General features: G+C 37.7%; 2 protein-coding genes across 4 annotated transcripts in view; both read right to left on the reverse strand.

Moving 5' to 3' along the window:
* Positions 1 to 678: 678 nt before the first annotated feature.
* Positions 679 to 7975, reverse strand: LOC310965209 (complement decay-accelerating factor). 3 transcript variants are annotated; one of them, XM_083938696.1, is made up of 13 exons: positions 7811 to 7975; positions 6389 to 6574; positions 6163 to 6262; positions 5562 to 5632; positions 5189 to 5371; positions 4348 to 4404; positions 4129 to 4227; positions 3859 to 3942; positions 2607 to 2645; positions 2480 to 2521; positions 2332 to 2383; positions 1278 to 1353; positions 679 to 1007 (listed from the first exon to the last, which is right to left on the reverse strand). In XM_083938696.1, the coding sequence occupies exons 1-12, from the start codon at positions 7971 to 7973 to the stop codon at positions 1296 to 1298; spliced, it is 1134 nt and encodes a 377-aa protein (XP_083794822.1). In that variant the 5' UTR covers positions 7974 to 7975; the 3' UTR covers positions 679 to 1007; positions 1278 to 1295. The 3 variants fall into 3 exon arrangements, with proteins under 3 accessions (XP_083794822.1, XP_083794823.1, XP_083794824.1); XM_083938697.1 differs by lacking the exon at positions 4348 to 4404; XM_083938698.1 differs by lacking the exons at positions 4129 to 4227; positions 4348 to 4404.
* Positions 7976 to 13313: 5338 nt separating this feature from the next.
* Positions 13314 to 18776, reverse strand: part of magi3b (membrane associated guanylate kinase, WW and PDZ domain containing 3b) — a 152172-nt gene continuing 146709 nt past the window's right edge. Inside the window, exon 21 of the mRNA XM_083938869.1 lies at positions 13314 to 17087. Coding sequence (XP_083794995.1) covers positions 15988 to 17087 — 1100 coding nt within the window. The 3' untranslated portion in view covers positions 13314 to 15987. The remainder of the gene's footprint in view (positions 17088 to 18776) is intronic.

Raw genomic sequence — 18776 nt, forward strand, 5'->3', positions numbered from 1 at the left:
TAGATTATTTTACACAACTTACGAAAAAAGCTTAGAACAATAGACAATGACATAGAAAGACTCAGGGGGTGGAGAATGCAGCTGATTGTATCTTTATCAGTCGCCATGTCAGTCTGCAAAATGAATTAAGCACATTGTAGGCCCTTTGAATCACCCTTTCATGAGTCTTACCTAACTAAACAACACTAAAACGTGTGGCCTTAAGATGTAGCAAAGACTCAAACTATAATGTTTTTGCAAAAGGTCATACAAAAATAAAACATCAACTACATCACTATCAGGACAGGGTAGTAAAGTGGTTTTTCCCCACTTCCTACCCACCTCAGTCTGGCCCCTTTGCTCAGACCACACCCATCTTTGAATTCGGCCTTCATTTTTAACTCAACTACACACCTGTAAGGTTTTGTGACTGCATCCTGCACGGTTATCATGGTGACAAAATCTATCCACAGACAGACAGACAGACACCTAGCAAATTATTGAAAATGGCCTCTGTGTTAGTTCCAGCTACAGTGGGTGTCTCCAGAACCACACTTTGCCATGACCCCCCACCCCCCACCCCCCCACCCCCACCCCACACACACACACACACACACACACACACAGGGTGAAAACAACTCCAGCCTTGTTGTAGTGGCCGGTAAGGATCATTTTACAATACTTCATAACACACAGAAGCAATATCAAGAGTTTATTCCAGTTTATAATATAAATAAGGTACAAAATAGCAATACTATAGTGGCATATTTACAACTGTTAAAATAATGTGGCAGTTAACAAAAACATTACAAAAAGTGCTTTTCATCAGTGGATGTCGATTTAAATTATGTTAATTTTACAGATTTGATTATCTGCCATTTGAAGTGCAATAATGTTAAAGTGAGTTTTCTTCTTTCTTTCTTTCTTTCTTTCCCCATCCACTCAATGGGTGACCACAACAGTCTTTGGCACATCCCTCCAGGGCCACAGATGCTCTTTAATAGATGGACACAGTTCCGTTTGCAGAGCTAGTGTTGACAAGAAAGAAAAATAAAACGGTTTCGTTTTAGCTTCATCCACACAGTGGTGCGAAAATAAACGAAAACAACCATTCATGCTAAATTTTTTTGGCTTAATTTTCATGTATTTTATGATCAGACTTAAAAACTGCATTTTAGCTTTTTTTCTGAGAAGGTCAGTGAAAAAGTAAACAATTCTTCAATATGTTTTTAGAGGTATTTTGCTTGTTTTATGGCAGCAGCTCTTGTGACAGTAAATACACATGAATTAACAGGTACCTTAGTCAGGCAGGCAATCTAAAGATTTTGGAACTGTAATAACTCCGGCTTCAGGTCTTCTCTGGTGTCATATGAGCTATGGTGTCATCAAATAAGGAATTTGTGTCAGAATTGTTGATTTGTGTTATTTTTTATGCTACATTTGATTAGTTCACCAAATTATGTTTTATTGCATACTTAATTAGTATTCCAAAATGTTAGGGTTAGTCATTGCAGCTTTCAGAGAATCATGATTTTTTTTTTGTAAAAGAGGCTTTAACCTTGACTAAATGCAATATATCAAGCATGCATATGATTATAGGAGAGATTCATGAGATTCAATTCCAAATACTGAAAAAAACAAAAATAGTGGGCTGGGACCTCCAAGTTTTTTCACAGCCACATGCACTAACATGCATGCACTGCTGGACCAGGTATCAAAACAAAACAATAGAGAAACTCACGCAGAGGGAGAGTGACTTCAGTCTCTGCCAATACTCCACTATATCTTTACATAGAGTAAGTACAATATTTGTTTATATTAAGGCTCTGCTCCTTTAAGGAAAGCTGAGCTAATTTGTTTTCTGGATTTCAAGTGAGTTTCAATCAATTCAGGTTACATGAATGTCTGACAATATCTTCACACAAGTCGCAAAATATGTCAGCCTGTTTCCTATGCCTTCTATGAACCTTGATTATTAAAAACATCCTGATTCATCCGGCCTGAAGGGAATTTTCGTCTATGTCACAGCCAGTTTTATAAAAGGATTTCCTGTAGACTTCCCTCATTCCTCAGAGCAAGTCCGGAAACATATAAAAAAACATTGAAAAATACGAATCTTTAGAGTTAGCTACTGATACGTTACGCATATTGATAACATACTGTATTTGCTCACAGAAAGGTGTGCTAATCTAGAACCTCTACACTACTGTACATTTATGTCCTGAAAGTACAAATAATATTTAAACTTCAAAAGGTAAAAACAAAAGAGCAGAAAGTGCAAAGTGAGGATAAAAAGCATAATCATGTGTGAGTCATGCATTAAAGAGATAAGAGTAAAATATTAGATCTCACCCTTTTTTCTTCAGAAGAAACTTGTGTAAAATGAGTGCAATTATACACACAACTGTAAAGAACATAATAAACAGAAAGGTTTATGGTATTTTGTATTTCGACTACAAAATATAAAGTGTCTCTCCCAAATATAAAAACTGAACATTACCTAATGAAACGCATATCACACTGACTATCACAGGCATATATCCTGAAAGACACATGCAAAGTTAAATACAGAACATAAATATTGACTCATGTTAACATCTTCAAGGTACTGAAGCTCCATAACTCACCAATATCCTTGTTAGTGTCTACAGTCCCATCATGCTTGCCTGCAAGTATAAAACAGTATCCTTAGTATGCAAACTATTTATAGTGCCATGGACAACAGGACTAGCTCATCAGGTTTTTTTAGTCTTTAGACAATTTATAGCATCTTTCAAATGATTTTGAAAGCTGGTGTATGTTTTTGTATGTAGAAAAAGTAATATGTGTTGCTTTAAGCTCACACTCAGTGTCTCCATGTCAGTGAGGGGGGGAAAGACCATTTTGGGAAAAAAGCGTATTCGCTTTCTGGTAAATATGAAGATCAACAGTTGGTTTGCTTAGCTTAGCATAAAGACTGGAAACAGGGGAAAACAGCTAGCCTGACTAAATCTCAATCTACAGTCCCTTGGAAATTAACTAATAACAGTAATAATATCAAAGATTTTAATTTAAATAAAATGTCTGTTGTGTCACTGTGTATCATTGAATGAGGTTACACAATTTGCAGTAGGCTAAGTACTGGCTGCCTGTGGCATCATTCCTGGGAAAAATCGCAAACGGCGCACAGTTAGTGACCGTTTTGCATGACCCAGGAATGGTTGCTCACCAGTGAGGGTAGGCAGAGATAACTAAACAGACTCACTCTTTAACTCCTTTGTGTGTGAAGCAGCTTTTTTTTTTTTCGTGTCTCGGCTAGTGTAAATGGTTACTATGGCGGATCGAGCAAAGGGAGATCCAGAACTCACTAGAAATTACAGCCATCGGTGACACCAAAGAGAACGAAATCGGGCTCTTCCTGATAGTAAGCTATCATCTTGGTTGTTCAATATATGCAAAAAGCCAAGAAATAGCCAAGCACATTACCCCCAATGAAATGGTAAACTATTGTTTTTATACTTCGGTTAGTCCAAGTCTCTCCCAGAAAGCAAATAGTATAATATTTTCCAAAATGTTAGCGCATGTACTTTAGTTGACCTATCTGATGGTTTAGGGTCAGCTGTCCACATAGATTATAATGTTAATTTTCCTGATCAATGGTTTTGCACAGGAGTTATTATATTTGTACTTCTGTGCTGCCTGTAATTTCCACTACTACCCATTATTTTCCCATAAAAAATATTTCTTCCTTCCACTCAAACCATGTGATTTATGTGAAATAAAAAACTGAATAAAACACAACTTTTAGAAGTCTACAGTTTAATCAAACTTGAGTCCTGTAACAATTCACTTGGAAGCATTTGCTCATGGGAGGCACAGCAAAAATCCAGGCGTCAATACCTTGAAATGAAGACGATGTCATTGATGTTACACTGGTTGTTGTTGTTGCAGCTTTACCCTCAGCTGTCAAAATGTCTCTGCCACCTTTGAACAGAGCGATCAGAGCGAGTCTTAGTTCTTCTCAAGCTTGGACAGGATGAAAGTGATTCTGTCAAGCTGAGAAGCAATTTCTGAGATGCATGCATCATGCACATAATCCATTCATGCTGCCAAGTGCTGTGCCTAAAAGGTTTCTAACTTAATCAAAGGCCAATCTACATTTTTCTGTACCTTGTACTGAAGGTGAGACAGAAGTTGTTGCACTGGTTGTGACAGTTTTATCTCTGTGAGCTGTGGGTGTGGTAGATGAATCTGTAGAAGTGGACACTTCTGCGGAAAATTGAATATTTCTTACTTATAACACTCCTTAATATACTGGATTCTCTGTAGGGTGTGAGTAAACATAATTTAATATGTATCAGTTTTTATCTCTATAATGTATTTCTATACCTTGTGCTGGAGGTGTAGATGTTGGTGTTACCATTTTTGTTTCTTCTGTTGTCAAACCTATAAATAGGAAAACTACTGAATATAACTGGAGTTTAAAAAATGATCATTCATCAGCCATTAATGAGATGAGGTGGTGGAGCATGCTTATAGATTACAGTTTACATGCAGAATGTGACAGTTATACATCAGTAACATGCTTCTTGTTCTATTTCATGTCAACAGAGAAAATTAACAAGGATTCATTTCTCATACAAGCCTTGTGCCTTGCAATGTCTGATGTAGAAATCTATACTGACTGTTGTGTTAGGTGAAGGACAACTTTAAAGAAAGGTTGCTCTTTAGTCAATGCACTGTTAATCTGTTAAAAGAGAGCATGAATGTGGCAGTAAATTGCTGCTTCATAAAAGAGCCAGGATTAGAGTAGAGAGACCCTGATGTCTGATCTTGAAGGCAGTGTGTTGAATATTGAGTTTCGTCAGTGAAACCATGGCAACTCCTACAGTATGTGCACTGTATTTAATTAAATACAGTATATAATAGATAAATACTGAGTGCTTTAAATTGCACTGCAAACTGGCTACTGATCTTGCAAGCCTCTGTTTATGCCCATTAAGGATTGGAAAGTTAGAATCACGCATGTGTAGTTTCGCATGATTTATCCCATTAACTGCAAGTCAATACAATGTTACATTTCAAAGAATAAGAAAGGTTTTCTGACTGCTTCGTTACATTCCAGGATGCCTCCATTTTAAATGCATTGTACAATGGTATAGAGGTCAACATGGAGAGATTTAAAACTGGCTAAAACAGTGAGCTTTTTAGTGACAAGTCAGACACTTACCTTCACATGCAGGAGGCCTAGAATCGTATTCACCAGTTGCGCCGCAGACAATGTTATCTTTCCCGATGAGGGTGTATCCGTCATTACAGACATAGTGTATGATTTCTCCGTATTTTGGGTCATCTTGAGAATCCCACGAGCTTCTGCCATTGGTCACGTAACCAGGTTCATCACATGTTATAACTGAGGATCAGACAAACTTGTCTTTTCTACACATTCTTACATTAAAAACAGATAATCTACAGTATGTCGTTATCATGTAAATGGTGCTACTTGTTGATTGCGAGGAGAAGAGAAAAAAAGCCCACAAACAGAGAAACAGAGGAAGTATATAATAAAATGACTCTTGCAAACAAAAACTTAGCAAACTTACTTTCACACTTGGCTTTTCCACTCCATCCTAACGCATAGCACTGTTTGTAGCTTGACCCACTGACCCGGAAACTGTTGAAAGAGGGAGGAACATTAAGCAGGGCTGTTTATTTAAGGAGGAATTGATACCGTGGAGCCAAGACTTTGTAATGCAACGGAAAGGTTATTTTAACTTTGAAACTAAATTCTTGAGTTGAGTCAAGAACTATGTCTCAACAACTATTTCAGTGTAGGTAAAAGGAGAGCCAAGTTTGTAATCAGTGAAACCATAACGAAGCACTCTCTGGCAATGGCTCTATTTGTCTTTCAAGACTACTTTGTTTTCTTCAGGGACTGTTTACATCAGCAAATTCACCTTGACTGCGATCAACTAGGTCTATCTGCCAACAGCACTTTTTGGTTGACAACTGTTGGCAGAACAGCGAAAAGAGATACTTTGTATGTATGTAAATGAACATGAATATCTACTGAGGGCAGCCTTTGTGTTGTCATTGGAGCTGCTCCATGCTCATGCCTGCTTCTGTAAATTGATGTTCATATGTAATTCAATTACATAGCAATTAGATGGGAAGATATTTCATAAATGTTACATGCATACTCACCCTTTATCACAAACTACTTTTATTACAGCACCAAACAGGGTCCCAGCGCTGGTATTAAAGCTCATATTCGGCTGAGGTTTAGGAGTACCACAGTCCTTTTCTGCAATATAAATACAAACAACAGGACATTGATGCTGGACTCGTAGGCCACGGTATTAACCCCAAAAATGACAGAATAAAGCTTTGGAGTTCAACAGTAGAAAGCTGTAAAGAAGACAGAACTCACTTTTGCAGATGAGATCTGGTTCAATCCAATTGTTATCAACGCATGTGATAACGCCAGAGCCACTTTCTGTAACATATCCATTAGAGCACTCTAAAGTGACCTCTGAACCCTCTGGAAAATCATTCATGAGAAGGGCTGCGTTGGTTAGGACAGTATTTTCCGTTCCCTCAGGTTTAGGACAGTCAGCTGATGGGAAAAAAGAGACAAAAAGGAAACATCAACAGCAACATCTTTTTGTTTAAAAAAAATTCAATAAAATAGTAAACCTGAAATTCTGTAACGTGAAAAGAAATATAAAGCTAAATTCAGACTTGCTACATAGTAATTTATAGAGATGATAAAATGCATGCGAGAAAGCTCCTTGCTAAGTGTAATAATGCAGTTATTATATTGGTAATCTATTAATAAATACTCATCAGTTTCTAAGTTACTTATAATCCATCAAGGCGACAGTTATAGATGTTAATAAATCATTAAAAAGGGTTCTTAATCATCAAGGCTACAGTTATAAATGTTTTAACTTAGTTGTTAATAGATTTTGGTCCAAGAAGTTCGCCATAAATTTGCAATTTAGAAGTTAAAATATTTATATATAATTAATCAATATCTCATAATTTATAAACAAATACAGCTATTAGTTATTACTAATAACACATTTGGTTAAGTGATTAAGTGATACTGAAAAGAAATAACATATTTTCTTCTAAAAAAGAAAAAGTGGAGTCTACAGTTGATATTTATCCTAATGACTTAATGCAGGTGTCTTATCTATAACTCATCCACGTAATATTTCTAAAAACATTCACAGGTGTGCAGCTTTATCTCTTGTCTCAACAGTTCATCTCACAAACATAGGAGTCCTAGACTCTTTCTACAGAGAGAAGAAAGTAGCATTTACAAACTTATACCCTCAGTGGCCACTTTATTAGACCTCCCATAACATAGCTACATTTTCATAATAATAATTATAATGATAATCATACTGTTTCATAATATTTTTGCTGTTGTTGAAAATGTGTAGATATAACTGTTTATTGTGTTTTTTTTCTTGTTGTTTGTGTTTATTACTGACACCGTAGTTAAAGTTGGACTGCATCATATTGAAAGGGAGAATGTTTGTCCTTCCCATTTAGTATACACACTACTACAAAGTATGACCCCAATGCTAAAACATATTTTGACCGTGGATAGCCTATGCATTATTATTGTCTGCATTAGTATACTGTTATTTTCCTTTCACGTTTAGTTCACTTTAGTTTTAAACTATATGACTTCCTCCTGCACAGCCTAATTACAACAATATGTCATTTTAGTAAGCAGTTATTTTTCTGTGGACTTGACAGACACTCTTTCTCATGTGACTTTGGTACGCGGATAAAAATTATCTGATAAACCAGACAGGGAGGCTGATGTTACACTGACCTGCTGCCTTCACGACAACGAGGTATATTAAGAGCAGAGATCTGACTCTTCTCCGTCCACAGTTTTCCAGGAAAGTTTCCATGCCGGAGCTGCAGAAAAGACCCAGATCCAGATTATGTCTCTTTCGGTCCAAGTCCTCCAAAGATGAGGAGACGCGGGTCATTCCGTTACCGGTCAAGAGTGATGAGCTTGTAAACGCAACACTTCTATCCATATAGTCTGAGGTCAAGTTCACTTTAACAGCACGATAGGAAGTGAGGAAGCAAATACCTTCAATATAAAAGCGGAGTTATTCACAACAAAAAGCACGCGTTGATATCATAGACTAAATACAAAATGTATAAAAAAAAGGCTGATATTTAATTGTAATTCATAAGATATTGCTTTATTAGTCCCACAGTGGGGAAATTTACAGTGTTACAGTAGCAAAGAGGATAATGACAAATGCATCTATATCAGATGCAAAATATACAAAATATAATAGTCTATGTACACATTAAAAAACAATTAACAGTTAAAATAGCTGAAAACAGTCAAAACAAGTGACAGTAAAACACAAAGTGATGTGTGTTTTTGTGAGTAAAACGCAATGCTCCTTAAAAGTAATAATCATACTTGTTACAAATAACAGGTATTTAGCATATTTAACACATTTGCTACCATTATTATATGATTATATTATACTTACTATTCATTATAAATCTACATATCTATCTATCTATCTATCTATCTATCTATCTATCGGTGTCTTATTTTGAAATATAACTGGAAAAAACAGGAAGTTTCTCTTCAAACGGTCTATCTTTAACTTTATGTGTTCCAGCGCGACAGGACAGACAACAGGCACAGAGTGAACGAAGAAAGACCTGGAAATAAAATCAATCACTTTTAAAAGAGGAGTGTTTTTTTTATGAGCAGTAAATAAAAACAAACTCCCAGTTAGTCCACCAGTAAGAGCAGCTCAGTGGTCACTGGTCTCCTCCTGTGAGAAATGGAGACGTCTCCCCAAGTGTTGCAACACTAAAATGTGAAATTATTATGGGTGTGCCTGGAAAAAAGGGGGTATTCCCTCGTCCCTCTTTATTATTCTATTCTATGCTATTCTGATATAGACCTACATGTTTGCAAAGTGTCCCAAAGAGAACATGATACATATTAGAATTATAAAATCTTAATACATGTTTAAAAAAAGAAATCTTTGAAAATCTTTATTTCATTTTTTCACTGGCTACGTTAGTCCTATGCACAATCTGCATTTGTTCGTATATCTATCTTCAATTCATATTTTCAAATAACATATATTTAAGTTTTAGTTACTTTTAAACACTTAGATTTGCACTACCTATACTCTTAATCACCTTACGTGATCATACTGTTCATACTGTATTATAATGACAGCTCTCTGTAGTAGTTCTGGTGGCTATAGACTATAACTTCACTGTTACACATATGTTTCTATTCTTCATGCTTGTGTGTATATGTGTGTGTGTATGTGCCAGATAAGGTACTGGGTGCCTACATTTAAATCGATTCAGACTTTTTTCAGTCATTGTCATGGATACATTCCACAGTTCAACAAGGGGGCTGTGCCTCATTGCCTCACAAACTTACTGGGGTAAATTCCAAGGAATTCACTCCACCACCCATTTTCAACCACGTACGTTTGTTGACAGGGGCTGTCTCCTTCCTCCACTCAGAATTGCCTATGAAACACACACAGATTACAAAGAAACCTGGCAACGAAGAGCTAATGAAGTTTAGTAGCCTGCATCTGGACTCTTTATACCGTGAGGAAACATCAGAACTGTGGATATTTTTGATAAGGCACATTACATCACTTAAAATTAGGATATTAAAATAAACTTGAGGTTTCACTGGTCTACAAACCCTACCATATAAAGCAAATTAATTACAACCTGTAAAAACTGGGTGGTGCACTTCAAGTCCATTTAGGGCATTACAAAAAAGAAACTTCTCATGTTCAAAGCTTTCAAGAGCTGTGGCAGAGCCTGCTTTCCTTATCTCTCCAAACACCCTGTCGAAGTGAAAGACTAAGACACCTCCCTTTTCAATGACCAACCTAGAAGAATGCATCTGCTTCTTTTCATGTCTGATAATGGAGAAAAGAGGTTGCCACCCAAATGTGGATATCTGTCCACTGCTGCAAAGTTCACCTGCCTTTCTCATGCTCCGACATACCAAGGTGGTGATGTAAAGAGCAGCAGGATCATAACTTTTTACTCCCCTGTATATCTTCACACACATATCCATGACAACAGATGTTACCAAAGGGCTTCATTGAGGAAAACTTATTCTCCCTGATATCCAAAAGCCTTCATACGACTCATAAGAATGCCTTTCCTGTGATATATCTACTTTTCTCAGGAAAAAGCTCAAATGGTGCATTATTCTGTTCACAGTATGCATTCTTACGGCAATGACAATGGCAAGTGCCCTAAAAATAATTATTAAATGAGACAAGAAATTGTATTCACATCTGAATTGATGCTTACCCTTCTCCAACCATCTACACTGTAGCACTTCTCTGTAAGTTAGTGACATCTAGTGGTGTGAAAGATGGACTACGGTAAAACCCAAAAGCTCAACCGATGAAGGTAGGAACAGGACAATCATTGTGCAAAAATCATGTGGTTGGTGGTGGTGTTTTCATCCTGTGTGAAATGTGATTAAATGCAGACATGTAACTTAGGCCATTTGATAAACAGACATACTCAATACTACACCAGTTTGAAACATAGTAAAAATATGCTTTGGTATTGGGAGTGAATGAACACCAGGCGAAGAAGTGCCATTATGGTACAATATGCACGAGAGGAAACATATCTATATGCCTTTTCAAGTCTCTAACTTAAATCAGCAAGTGCTTCGTACCTTTTTTAGTTTATGTTTAAACAAACCAGAATAAAGATATATACAGTGCCTTGATAAAGTATTCATGCCCCTTGAACTTTTTCACATTTTGTCACAACCACAAACTTGAACATATTTTATTGAGATTTTATGTGATAGAGAAACACAAAGTAACACATAATTGTGAAGTGGAACGAAAATGATACATGGTTTACAAAAATTTAAGCAAGCAAAAATCTGAAAAGTGTGGTGTGCATTTGTATTCAGCCCCCCTTTGTCAATACTTTGTAGAGCCACCTTTCGCTGCAATTACAGCTGCAAGTCTTTTGGGGGATGTCTCTACCAGCTTTGCACATATAGAGACTGAAATTTTCCCCCATTCTTCTTTGCAAAATAGCTTAAGCTCAGCCAGATTGGACGGCAAGCTTCTGTGAACAGAAACTTTCAAGTCTTGCCATAGATGCTCAATGGGATTTAGGTCTGGAGTTTGACTGGGCCATTCTAACATGAATATTCTTTGATCTAAACCATTCCATTGTAGCTCCGGTGTATGTTCAGGGCCATTGTCTTACTAAAAGGTGAAGCCCCTTCCCAGTCTCAAGTCTTTTGCAGCCTCCAACAGGTTTTCTTCCAGGATTGCCCTGTATTTAGCTCCATCCATCCTCCAGCTTCCCTGTCCCTGCGGAAGAAAAGCATCCCCAAAGCATGAGGCTGCCACAACCATGTTTCAGAGTGGGGATGGTGTGTTCAGGGTGATAAGCAGTGTTAATTTTCCGCCAAACACAGCGCTTTGCATTCAGGCCAAAGGTTCAACTTTGGTCTCATCTGACCAGAGCACCTTCTTCCACATGTTTGCTGTGTCCCCAACATGGCTTGTGGCAAATTGCAAACAGGACTTCTTATGTCTGTTTTTCCAACAATGGCTTTCTTCTTGCTACTCTTCCATAAAGGCCAGATTTGTGGAGTGCACAACTTATGTGACCATGGGCCTGTTAGCAGCTTCTCTCACCAGTGCTGTCCTCACTCGCTGGCCATGTCTTGGTAGGTTAGCAGTTGTGGCATACTTCTTCCATTTTTGGATGATGGATTGAACAGTGCTCCTTGAGATGTTCAAAGCTTTGGATAATTTTTTTCAACTTAACCCTGACCTGTCTGGTGAGTTCCTTGGTCTTCATGATGCTTTTTGTTGACTAGTGTTCTCTAACAAAGCACTGAGGCCTTCACAGAACAGTTGTATTTATACTGATACTAAATGACACACAGGTGGACTCTATTAACTAATTAGGTGACTTCTGAAGGCAACTGATTGCACTGCATTTTAAGTAGGGGTATCAGAGTAGAGGGGGCTGAATACAAATGCACACCAAACTTTTCAGATTATTTGCTTAAATTTTTGTAAACCATTTTCAATATCATTTTCGTTCCACTTCACAATTATGTGTTACTTTGTGTTGGTCTATCACATAAAACATAAAAAGTTCAAGGGGCATGAATACTTTTTCAAGGCATTATATATAATTAGCAGTCTGTATATATACACATATATATATATATATACAGACTGTAAAACATCTGAATTTTCCTTTAACTTGGAAAAATATATATTTCTAATAAAAGTGAACCCACATCTGATCTTTTGTTTTGCACTACAAACACCTGGGCTTAAAATTCCTATTTTCTTCTCAAGATGTATTTCCGAAAAGTGTAAAACGTCCTGAAAAAAGGGATGAAAAAATGAGCTCTTTGCAGAACATTTACTTCTGCTATCATTTAATTTCCAAACCTGAAATGATACAGAACATTCAAGTCAGTTTTCGTCACTAACAGAGTCTACACAGTCATTCACAGATAACTTGTACTTCTTCATACAATAAATGAAGCACTGAAAAAAGTGTACTGCTGTAGATGCCTACGGTGGTAATTGGCATCTCAAGAGTGAATTTGATGGAAACCCCTGCAGAAATAATTCAACCTTAAGGTTAAGAATAGAAGCATTGGTCTAAATGTTTATAATTCAGTAAGGGACCTTGGTTTATAGAAGTTCCCTGCAGCTAAAATCAATTTTTATTTACGAAAAATCCAATACCTTCCGCCACAAGAGAAACTGACAAGAACAAATTTGTACTGTGTGACCTTTGACAAACAGTTTGCAGTCATACCTGCTTGAGTTATTTCTAATTCAGAATGTGTCATTCATTCATGTGTTCCAGCTGTTCTCATTTCAAATACGCCCTCATGATTTATGCCCACTTTTGAAGTATGGATATTTAATGGACACAACACATAAATAAGATGCCTCTGAGCTTTCTCTTGCAATTGAAAAAGGCATCTACTTTGTGCAGGGAAGTCTCTCTGAGCCCTGTCGGGAAAGTCAGCAGTTGGCTACCATGACAACTGGAAATCTTCCATAGTAACAGGGGCTTATGCTGCTTTCTTATATAAAAGGACACTTTTGTTGGAATGCAGAAACAAATTAATCTAAATAAGGCACCCAAATGATTAGCCTGTGAACAATTATGATAGAAATAGAATGTAATTGATTTAATTAAAAATGTATTTTTTATGTATTTTATTTTCAATACAAGAAATCCAGAAGGCGTTTTTTTCAGTAAAACTTTATTTTTCAGTGCATGAACGGAACACCATGTCAAGGTCATAGTCTATTCTTTTTCAAATAATTTTTAAATATTTTCTCTTTTTTTTTACATAAAAAAATAATGGAGCGATTTAATATACCTCTATTATTTTCCCCCGAAAGAGCACTCAGCAAATATTTATAAAGGTGCTGTACAATGTACAAACATTTACATCTACTGTTCCTACAGAATGTAGAAGATACCACAAGGATTGTTTTTCTAATGAAGCGATGCAAGGCCACAGTATAATACAGAGATGAGATTAAAAAAAAAAAAAACAAGCAGAAAGGAGTACAACAGTGCAGGGGATATACAATAAAAATTACATTATCTGATTCACCAGAGTGAACTGCCTGTACCTGACACTCAGGGTTGGATTTACTCATTCAACCAACCAAACTATTGCACAATAACCTACCACTAATTGGCTCATAGTGTACCGTCAAGTGATTTTTTTTTTTAAACCTGAAAACTCCATCATACAATCACAGGCTCTTATCACAGTCAATCCCAGTCCTTCACCATCATCTGACTATCACTGATGTTGACTTTATCACGTTTGTTACTTAATTGTGTTCCCTGAGGTCATCTGAATATTTCTCAATCTCATGAACTCTATTAGCAGGTATATGTTGACTGCTGAGTATATTTACTTTTCTCCGATTCTACAACAGAAAGTAACAGTGAACTTCAACTATAGCCCCTTTCACACATGCACTGCAAACCTGAAATGATCTAGACATTACATTAGAGCTGCGAGAACGCAAATATCCAAATGAGTTGGACCAGGCATCAGACAGACTTTACCCTGCCAGCTCCCACTACAAAGTCTGTGTAATGTCCAATTGAGCCCATGTGTGAGAGTCGATGACGTTTCTATCATGCGGCTTGTGCAAAATTGGAAGAAAACGAACGTGTCCTACTGGAGAGACGAGATTCAGTATGGGCAGACACCAAAATCATCTGACAAATTGAAGGAACGAGACTCAAAAGAGACTCACTTGTTTATGATCAAATCACAAACCGGCTTCATGTATAGTCCGCGTCATGTCCTCCCTCCTGCACACTCTACCCAGGTGCCAGTCCTCCCCTAAACCAAACAGCATTTCCAGTAGTCGAGAACACATCTGACAGAGAATCTCCTGTTCACTCACCCCATGAATAGAACCAATTTTTGTACCTCACGATCTCAACAACCCTGAAAATATGTAAGAAGGGGGAATTTCTATATACCTGTCTTACATCAGCAGCATGCTCATTATCTTGGTAAACCACCACATCACTCTTTAAGCGCCATTATCCTTCAAGCTACCCATTCAGATAATTAAACAGCAGGATTAACAAATACATACATTTAAAACCCCCCATGTTTCTTTTCTCAGTAGGCAAAGGGAAAACCATCAGGGGGCATCACTCAGACCTTGCACATCATTATATAAATTGCAATTTTTGCTTGAAACAGTGAATCTTTTAGAAAAAAAATCAAATAGCTTCAAAACATAATAACAACAACAACAATAATAATGGCATTTGCAGCAAGTCAACATCACAAATAAAATACAACTCATAACCGTTCTGTTATGCTACAAGGGCAGATGCAGTGCAATGGAATTCGATAGATATTTAAAAGTTAGAATCTGCAAAACATGACACATTCAAATATATATATATATATATATATATATATTATATTTCACAATGAGACACGTTTTGAGCGATTGCAAACATTTGGTACAGCGGTTTGCACGTTACCTATACATTTCATGAACTACAAGATTCATGGTAATTCCTACCACTCAAATACATTAGAGGGATGGTGAGAGTTCAAATAACATGGGACAAATCTTTGAAGTCTATATCAAAATGTGGAATGGCTTGGTACAGCTACATCTACACATATTAATCTATCATCTCAATAAATTACACACTGGTTAGTTATCGTACACATGGTAAACAAGTTCTCAAACCACAAGTTTCTGGTCTTTTTAATGATACTGTTTGTAGGGAGAGTTATGTCTTTAATAGAACAACAGTCTAGAGTCCCCGGTAAACTGAATGATTGCTGGATTGTATTAGAAATCTGCCTGGTGTTGAGCATGAGAATTATAAACAAGAAATAGGATCATCCTCAGTGATGTGCAGAACACATGCAGTAAAACAAACAGAAGGACCGACTGCATGCAGAAAAAGACAACAATTCAAAAAATCCCACAATGAGGCAGAGAGCAAAATTAAACCCTAGATGACAGTCAAATTTTTGTGTATACTACAGGCGAGAGGCGAGAGCCTATCTCCTTTCTTTGCATATGGGTCATTGCATTGTAATGGGTGAAGCGCTGTTAGTAGTCGGTGTTCCACAGGAGGCTCCCAGGATTGGCACATATTCACATTTCGTAATGTTTTGTCTGGCAAGGCCCTGAGCATGCCGCACATGCTTGAGTCTCACACCAAAGATGCTGAAGCAGCAGAAAAGGCAAAGGGGATGTGCTACATGCCAACACGTGATGTCACAGGACTCCCAAAAAAAACACCTAGTCAAAAGACAAATCAGATCCGAAGGTAATAAAAGTGGCACAATGTTGCACTTCTCTGTTTTATGGAAGAACTCAGAAAAACAATCCACTTACGTAACTGTCGAAAATTCTCAAGTCTGGGTGAATCAATATTCTATCACAAAGGGTCACGAAAGACCTCTGCGTGGGAGAGGATTTTGACTGAGTTGGGCACTTTCCAAGGGCCTGGGCTAATAGGTCCCTTTGGGCTCTGTGGGGTCCCTGGAGAACTGTTTACAGAGGCCACAAAGTCTTCTTTACCTCTGACTTCTTTGGAGTAAGAAAATGTGTCTTCTCTTCCTTTTGCCTCTCTGGTCAAAACTACGGATCCTTTTCTACTCTGCATACCTTTAAAAGATAACAGTGATTCTCTTTTGTTGATGGTTTCTTTATTTGTATTCGTCTCTTCTGCAGATTTGTACTTCCCATTGTCATTTCTGTGCCCTGAGTCTTTACATATACCTTTCCCCTCCTCCTCCTCTCTGACTATATGAGGAGATGCCCTGTGGTAAGACACCCTTCTTTTTAAGGTTTCTTGCTCGCGGCTAGGCCTGGTCCTTTCTCCTCTCCCTTCCATCTCCTGTCTTTGTGAGTATCTTCTGATCTCAAGATTCCTCCCTTTGCCATTCTTCTTTTCATGATCCAAGCTCTCTCTGCTGGAAGAGTCTTTTAATCTCCTCTGAGGGCCTGGTTGATGCTCTGTACACTGCAGGGGCAAATGTGCTTGCTGTCCAGCTTGAGGAAACTTCCTGGGGCTTGTGGATCGTGTTTTCACCTGTGTCTGAGTCATTCTGTTACGTCTCAGTGTTTCTTCCTGTGCCTGACTCTCAGTCTTTTTGGGACTGTGATGTTGCTCTTTGGCTTTAGGAAATGTCTCCCCTGTTTTCTTTGGGCTGCTTAGCTCTCTGGAGTCTTTTGTGGGCCTTGTCCTCTTGTAGAAGTTCATATGCTCGGGGGAGATGGGAGAGAGCCTTTCTACCACTTTGTCTGCCCACTCACCATTCTCCGCCACTGAGCTTAAACCCCTGCTGCTGCGGGGCTTGAGGCCTCGTGGGGAGATGCTACTCCAGCTGTGGGAATGTTTCAGTTTGCTGGAGAAGGGAGAGGGAACAAAGACGGAAGCCCCAGTGGAATATGGAGAGGACAGGGGTGATGTGTCAGAGAAAAACACCTCTTCGGAATAGTTTGTGGGGGAAATTAGTTTTTGATCACATTGACCTGTAAGAGAAGCAGACATTTTACACAGAGGCAACATAGCGACAATCAAATATTGCAATTCCACACAAAATACTACATTTTAGAAAGGGGAAAAAAATGATTACACTGAGAGGTTAACAGAGAGAAAATATGTGAGAAAAAGAATTACCAAGACAAAAGAGAAGAGGCCATTAAAAGCAGTGAAGATGTTAGTGTTGGTGCTCAGTGTAGTAGCACACAGTAGAAGAAGCTGTACTACCTGCATCAGGGGCAAGAGAAGAAGAGCCAAAAGGAAGCAGATGGTTAGAGATTTAATGAATTATTTAAAAAAAAAGTCAATAAAGAAAGTGCATTAAAATCAATACAGGCAGCATTCCAAAACAGGTTCCAGCAATTAACAAACGGATTGGAGTCATTATCATTAGCTAAACATTAGGTGGATTTATGGATGCAACATGTATTTAATTACAGTGTCCCCTCCCTGTAAACACATCTGGTAAATAAAACCAATCCCGTTGCTAACTTCAGTTTAAACGTTTATCAAACATACCATGAATGATATGCTATGGAATTCATATGAATAGTTTGACATTTTGCGAAATACGCTTAGCCAAAAGTTAGACAAGAAGATTGATACCACTCTAATACCTCCGCTCTAAATATGTAGCTACAGCCAGGAGATAGTTAGCTTAGCTTAGACAGTAAAACAGGGCGAAAAAGCTAGCCTGGTTCTGTCAAAAGGTAACAAAATATACCAACAAGTAACTACAAAGTTCAAAAATAATATTTTGTCTTTTGTTTGTTTGATTCATATAAAATACAAAAAAAAAGACAAACTTCTCTTGGGCAGGAGCAGTGACTCCCTGGAGTCTTGTCACTGATAAGTTACTAGATAACCAACAAGACTCCAGGAAGTCACTTGCTTGGGTCCAGACCTTTAAATCATCCAATCCAATTAACAATTAGCAAGGACTAACTATTAGCCAATCAGTGCCAGAGGTTCTGTATCATTACAGTGAACCAGTTTGATATCATTACGCGGGCAGTACATGCAGGTAGAAAAATCTGCGTCATTTGGCGGACACTCAATGCGCTGGCAGCACAAAGGGACACACCATTCTTGTGCATACACTGCAATGACACTAAGCTGGTTGAAAATCTGCTAAGTTTCTCTTTAAAACCCCAACAAAAGCAGTATGTTGGCATGGCTACACATCAGTGTCGGCTTGAAATTACATTAGCCTCAGGCGAATGCGGTCTCTAGTGATTGGTGAGAAAATTTCCCTCCCCCACAAAAATCAGTTAGAGAAGGGGCAATGTCAGACTGAAAATGGGAACTGAGTAACGAGGTGACAATTCTGTCTGATATCAGGTAAGGAAGTCACTGCTCCTATAAGACATGGCACATAATCCCTTTGAAACTGCACCCTGTCGATTTTAGATTTGGACGGACCCATGCCAGCTAGTTTCCTACTGCTTTCAGTCTTAATGCTAAGCTAAGCTAATACGCCACTCGCTATAGTATCATATTTAACAGACATGTATCCAATCTACTTCTCTAACTCTCTGCAAAAAGTTAATAATGAAAATAATGAAAATTTGTCTATATCATCATTTATTCATATTTATTTCTATATGTCTATATATCGTTTAAAAATTGTATTTGTAAATGTAATTTAGTCAATTAATTACTAAAGTTGCCACCATCCT

Source organism: Echiichthys vipera, assembly GCF_963691815.1.
Source record: "Echiichthys vipera genome assembly, chromosome: X".
Taxonomy (NCBI): Eukaryota; Metazoa; Chordata; class Actinopteri; order Perciformes; family Trachinidae; genus Echiichthys; species Echiichthys vipera.